Source organism: Melanerpes formicivorus, unplaced genomic scaffold (assembly GCF_026170545.1).
Source record: "Melanerpes formicivorus ecotype bairdi unplaced genomic scaffold, bMelFor1.0.p_v2 SCAF_264, whole genome shotgun sequence".
NCBI lineage: Eukaryota > Metazoa > Chordata > Aves > Piciformes > Picidae > Melanerpes > Melanerpes formicivorus.
In genome coordinates this window covers 70,649-76,648 of record NW_027142616.1, presented here as the reverse complement: position 1 = coordinate 76,648, position 6,000 = coordinate 70,649, and the positions used below count along the sequence as shown (strand labels likewise).

At 54.4% G+C, this 6,000-nt stretch overlaps 1 protein-coding gene across 1 annotated transcript in view; it reads right to left on the bottom strand.

Annotated features, from left to right (window-relative positions):
• Window positions 1-354: 354 nt before the first annotated feature.
• LOC137458644 (acid-sensing ion channel 2-like) overlaps window positions 355-6,000 on the bottom strand; it is a 50,556-nt gene continuing 44,910 nt past the window's right edge. Inside the window, exon 2 of the mRNA XM_068170002.1 lies at window positions 355-1,120. Coding sequence (XP_068026103.1) covers window positions 920-1,120 — 201 coding nt within the window. The 3' untranslated portion in view covers window positions 355-919. The remainder of the gene's footprint in view (window positions 1,121-6,000) is intronic.

Here is a 6,000-nt window from a genome sequence, read left to right as displayed (position 1 = left end):
GGTGTCCAGAGAAGGGCAACAAGGCTGGGGAGAGCCTTGAACACAGCCCTATGAGGAGAGGCTGAGGGAGCTGGGATTGTTTAGCCTGGAGAAGAGGAGGCTCAGGGGTGACCTCATTGCCCTCTACAACTACCTGAAGGGTGGTTGTGGCCAGGAAGGGGTTGGCCTCTTCTCCCAGGCAACCAGCACCAGAACAAGAGGACACAGTCTCAAGCTGTGCCAGGGGAGGTTTAGACTCGAGGTGAGGAGGAAGTTCTTCACCGAGCGAGTCATTCGGCATTGGAACGGGTTGCCCAGGGAGGTGGTGGAGTCATTGACCCTGGAGGCGTTCAAGGGGAGATTGGACGTGGCACTTGGTGCCATGGTCTAGGCATGGGGTCTGTGTTGATAGGTTGGACTCGATGATCCTCGAGTTCCTTTCCAACCTAAGTGATACTGTGAGACTGTGATAACCCCTGAGATCCTGTGATCCTGTGATCAGTGCAAGAGATCCTACTACAGCCACTGAGATGAGGCGCAGAGGGATGCCCTCAGGAGGGTTGCAGTGCTGGCAATTTGGAGGCCAGACAAAGGATGCTGAGGAGCTGTGCTTGGGAAATGCTCTGAAATGAAGGTTTAAAGTCAGTTGTGCAGCAGCTGGCTCTTCTGCACGCTGGTGGAGGAGGTCTTGCTTTTGATACTGTTTGCTTGGTTGGGCTTTTAAAGTAACTTTTAGGCCTTTCTTAACCTAGAGATGCCAAATCTTTGGGGGAATAGGGGAGGATGCCATCCAAAAGCTGTCTGGAATCCAAAACTGGGGTCTAGTGTTCTCTCCTTTCATGTACAGGCTGTGAAATGATTCTTCACAAGGCCATGAGGCATTCAGTGCTGGGGGTTGCTCTCCTCCTCATGCAGCCACTCCTGAACCACTGTCCTCTTCTCATGGGCAATGACTGAGCAGCTGGCACCTGCTGGGCAGTGCCCATGGCAGAGATGCCCATAGTGGCATCCCTCTTTGGGATGGCTGGTCCAAGCTTGGGATCGTGACAAGCATCAGGTTCAATGCTCCTCCTCCTCCCTGCATGGCCACACCACATAGCTGTGGGGCTTGGTGATTCATGTTAGTCCCATCCAGTGGCAGCTGTGGAGAAAGGAAAGACATGACACTGACAGAATCCTTGCTCCTCCCAAGCCAACATCCCATTCTGCCTGGCTTTGGGGGCATCCACAGTTACAGGGTCAGCATCTCCTTAACCTTTGGATAAAGACTCTTCCCTTCCATCTCTTCTACTTATAGAATCACAGAACTGTCAGGGTTGGAAGGGATCTCAAGGCTCAGCCAGTTCCAACCCCTCTGCCATGGGCAGGGACACCTCACACCACAGCAGGTTGCTCACAGCCACCTCCAGCCTGGCTGCAAACACCTCCAGGCAGGAGGCTTCCACCACCTCCCTGGGCAGCCTGTGCCAGGCTCTCACCACCCTCACAGTGATGAATTTCTTCCTGACATCCAGGGTTTCTAGTTTTGCTCCATCCCCCCCAGTCCTATCACTCCCTGACACCCTCAAAAGTCCCTCCCCAGCTTTCCTGCAGCCCCCTTCAGATCCTGGAAGGCCACAAGAAGGTCTACTAAGAGCATTCTCCTCTCCAGCCTTCACAACCCCAACTCCCTCACTCTGTCCTCATAGCAGAGCAGCTCCAGCCCTCTGCTCCTCCTTGTGGCCCTGCTCTGGACACCTTCCAGCACCTCCAGACCCTTCCTGGCACAGAGGCTCCAGAACTGGCCCCAGAGCTCCAGCTGTGGTCTCAGCAGAGTGGAGCAGAGGGGGAGAATCCCCTCCCCCTTTCCCTCCAGAGCAAACACCGTTCAAAAGGTTCAAGCTGCTCCTGTTGGTGCTGGGACACTGCCCCCAGGCTCTGCCCTAGCACACAGAGGGCAGGCTGGGACAAGCCATGGAGGGGGACTTGAGGCACAGCAAGGCTCAGCTCCTCCTGGCACATACATTACCACTGGCACTCTGCCTTTCACCTCCTCAGTGGGCGGCAGGACCTCACTTATGGACCCCAAGCTGCAGAGCAGCTGAACCTTCAGAAGGAAGTGGAGAGGTTGGCTGCCTACTGCCTCTAGCATTTGCTGAGGGGGTGTTTGGCTGCTCCTGCCAGCAGCAAAAGCTGCTCTGCATGGACCTGTTAAAAAAGAGGAAGTCTGGCTGTAAGCAGACATTTCACCACGGTTCATGCTGCTTACAAATGTAACTGGGGAGAGGTGGCTCTGTCACAGCAGCTCCTCACCACCACACAGGCAGAAAGAAGAGAGCTACCCTAGTGTGAACACAAAGGGGGTGAAGCTTAGTCCCAGGCAATTGCTTTGCCCACATGGGCATGACAAGATAGTGAAGCTGTGCCAGGGTGTGCTGCAGCAAGGACAACCCAAACCAGTCATCCAAACCAGGGTTGCTTCACCAAGAAGCTCAGAGGAGAACCACTCAGGCTTCTCTGAGCAGTGGCTTGTGGCTTCCACTGTTGCACTTGCAACAAGGCTGAGCAAGACCTCCTGTGACAGCCCTTGGAAGGTTCCCAGGTTTCCACCACCTGTGCCTGTGGCAGGTATCAGAGAAGAGAGCAGTGTGAACTCCCCTGGATCACCAGCCATGTTCATGGCCAGCTGAAAGAATCATCAAATCATAGAATCAGTAAGGTTGGAAAAGACCTCAAAGATCATCAAGTGCAACCTGATCCCCCAGGGATCAGTGCTGGGCCCCAGCCTGTTCAATATCTTTACTGATGATCTGGATGAGAGCATTGAGTCCATCAGCAGTAAGTTTGCAGATGACAGCAAGCTGGGGGCAGGAGTTGATCTGTTAGAGGGTGGAAGAGCTCTGCAGAGGGACCTTGCCAGGCTGGGCAGATGGGCAGAGGCCAACGGCATGAGATTGAACACATCCAAGTGCCAGGTTCTGCACATTGGATACAACAACCCCAGGCAGTGCTACAGGCTGGGGGCAGAGTGGCTGAGAGCAGCCAGGCAGAGAGGGACCAGGGAGTACTGGTCGATGGCAGGCTCCAGGGGGCCAAGAAGGCCAAGGGCATCCTGGCCTGCAGCAGGAAGAGTGTGGCCAGCAGGAGCAGGGAAGTCCTTGTGCCCTGTGCTCAGCACTGCTCAGGCCACACCTTGAGTCCTGTGTCCAGTTCTGGGCTCCTGAGGTTAGGAAAGAGGTTGAGCGCTGCTGGAAGGTGTCCAGAGAAGGGCAAGAAAGCTGGGGAGGGTCTGGAGCACAGCCCTGGGAGGAGAGGCTGAGGGAGCTGGGGCTGCTTAGCCTGGAGAGGAGGAGGCTCAGGGGGAGACCTTCTTGCTCTCTCCAACTCCCTGCAGGGAGGTTGTAGCCAGGTGGGGGCTGGTCTCTTCTGCCAGGCAAGCAGCAGCAGAACAAGAGGACACAGTCTCAAGCTGTGCCAGGGGAGGTTTAGGCTGGAGATGAGGAAGAAATTCTTCCCAGCAAGAGAGATTGGCCACTGGAATGTGCTGCCCAGGGAGGTGGTGGAGTCCCCATCCCTGGAGGTGTTTAGGAAGAGCCTGGCTGAGGCACTTGGTGCCATGGTTTAGTTGATCAGATGGTGCTGGGTGATAGGTTGGACTTGATGATCTCTGAGGTCTCTTCCAACCTGGTTAATTCTATTCTCCTCTCTTCCTGATGCAGCACAGCTGCTGCTGCTCATTGCTCCTGTCACTGGCCACGTACAGCTGACAGATGAGGGACTTCCCCATGGAACTTTATCATGTTCCCAGACTCAGCTTCCTCCTGCATGCCAACTGGGAAGGAAACATTCTTATTTTTTAGCTTTGAGGTGCTGGCAAGCAGCAGAGACCTTTGAGGTGCTGGCAAGCAGCAGAGACTATGGAGCTGCATTCCAAGCAGCCAGGTGATAGCATAGCCCCTAACTCTGGCCTTGTGTTTCATTGTCCCTCCTGCCAGTGCCTGCAAAGCTTGGTGCTCAATCTAGGGCCCTGATGGCTGTCAGCCAGCCTCCCAAAATGCCAAGAGGCTGGGAGAAGAGGGAAAGCTTTCCATCAGGAAGTGCATGAGGGGTTGAGAAAGCCTGATGTAGGCTGTGCTTGGAGTCTGGAGTGAGTGCCTCTCCTATCATAGTATCATAGTATTATAGTATCAGTCAGGGTTGGAAGGGACCACAAGGATCATCTAGTTCCAACCCCCCTGCCATGGGCAGGGACACCCCACACTAGATCAGCCTGGCCAGAGCCTCAGCCAGCCTGGCCTTAAACACCTCCAGGGCTGGGGCCTCGACCACCTCCCTGCACAACCCATTCCAGGGCTTCACCACTCCCATGGGGAAGAACCTCCTCCTCACATCTAGCCTGAATCTCCCCACCTCCAGCTTCCTCCTTCTGAATTTTCTATTCAAACAGGGGAGGGGAGGGTGGAAAAATCTTTTCCAAGGTCAGCAGAGAGGTTAGGTTTGAAAATGTTTGCAGTGGGTAGCTCCAGGCTAGGTTAAAAGTCCCTTAATGCTCATAGTGTGTCTTCCTTGGGATTCATCCCTTCTGCTATCTTTATCTTGCACCTTCCTGAGTCCTGCCACAGCTCTGATGCTGCTAACCTGGCACGACACCAAGGGCAGAAGTCACTTCTCTCCCCCTTTCAATTCATTTTAAACCTGCAGGAGTGGTTTGTGGTCTCTTTCTGTCTTCCTCCCTCTCTTTTCTCCTGGCTCCTGGTTGAGAGGGATGAGCTGCTCAGCTCTGTGACTGGGATTTTCACAAGGGCTTGCGGTGATGGGAGGAGGGAGAATGGCTTTAAGGTAGCAGAGGGGGGATGGAGACTGGAAGAAAAGGTCTGGGGTTTGTAATACACAGAGAATGCACCCAGAATCCTCTAGAAGAAAGAGGATTGATGCAGCTTTTGCCAGTGTCACAGAATGGGTTGGGTTGGAAGGGACCTTCAAGCTCATCCAGTTCCAAGCCCCCTGCCATGGGCAGGGACACCTCCCACCAGCCCAGGCTGCTCAAGGCCTCATCCAGCCTGGCCTTGAACACCCCAGAGAGGGGACAGCCACAGCCTCCCTGGGCAGCCTGTGCCAGAGTCTCACAAGAATTTCTTCCTCATCTCCAGTCTCAGTCTCCCCTCTCCCAGCTCAAAGCCACCATCCCTCATCCTGTCACTCTCAGCCCTTGTCACAAGTCCCTCCCCAGCTCTCCTGTAGTCCCCTTCAGCTACTGGAAGGCTGCTCTAAGGTCTCCCTGGAGCCATCTCTTCTCCAGGCTGAACAGTCCCAACTCTCCCAGCCTGCCCCTACAGGGGAGGTTCTGCACCCCTCTGATCTTTGTGACCTCCTCTGGAGCCACTCCAGCAGTTCCATGTCCTTTTGGAATGCTTTTCCTCGATTTGCTTTTGCCTTTATCCTCACTGAATCACAAGAGGGATCCTACACTTGCCCCCAGGCCACTGATAACCCCAGGTTCATCCTCCTCCCCTGCTCTCACCACACAGCTGAACTCACATGAACACAGGCACAGGCACAAAATACAAATGAAGAGGAGAATGTGATCTGTGGATTCAGAGATACTCATCAGGGCAATGTTGTGCTGTTCCACACCTCACTTGGTATGTAGCTGCCATTACCTCTGCTGCTGGATGTTATCCCAGTCCTGTAGCACAGCAGGGAGTTGAGACCCAGAGCTGTGCTAGCACATCAATTTGCAGTGTGTGCACAGCCTGCCCTGCAGTTACTTGCTCTCTGCATCCTCCAGTACACGGGGTGAGGAAAGAAAACCCACAGGAGAATCAGGGGACCTGAGTTCCCTGCATGATGCTCTGCTCCAAGGCACAAGCAGAGGGTGACCTCGCTGAGCTGCACTTCCCCAGGGCTCAGCACAGGGTCTCCATCTTTAACACTTTCTCTCCCAGGAGCAAAAATAAAACAAAACCCAAGCTTCTTCACAGACTCCTTGTTCTTTAATGTGCTTGTACTTCTGCCATGCTCCTTATGCCCTGCTGAGACTGG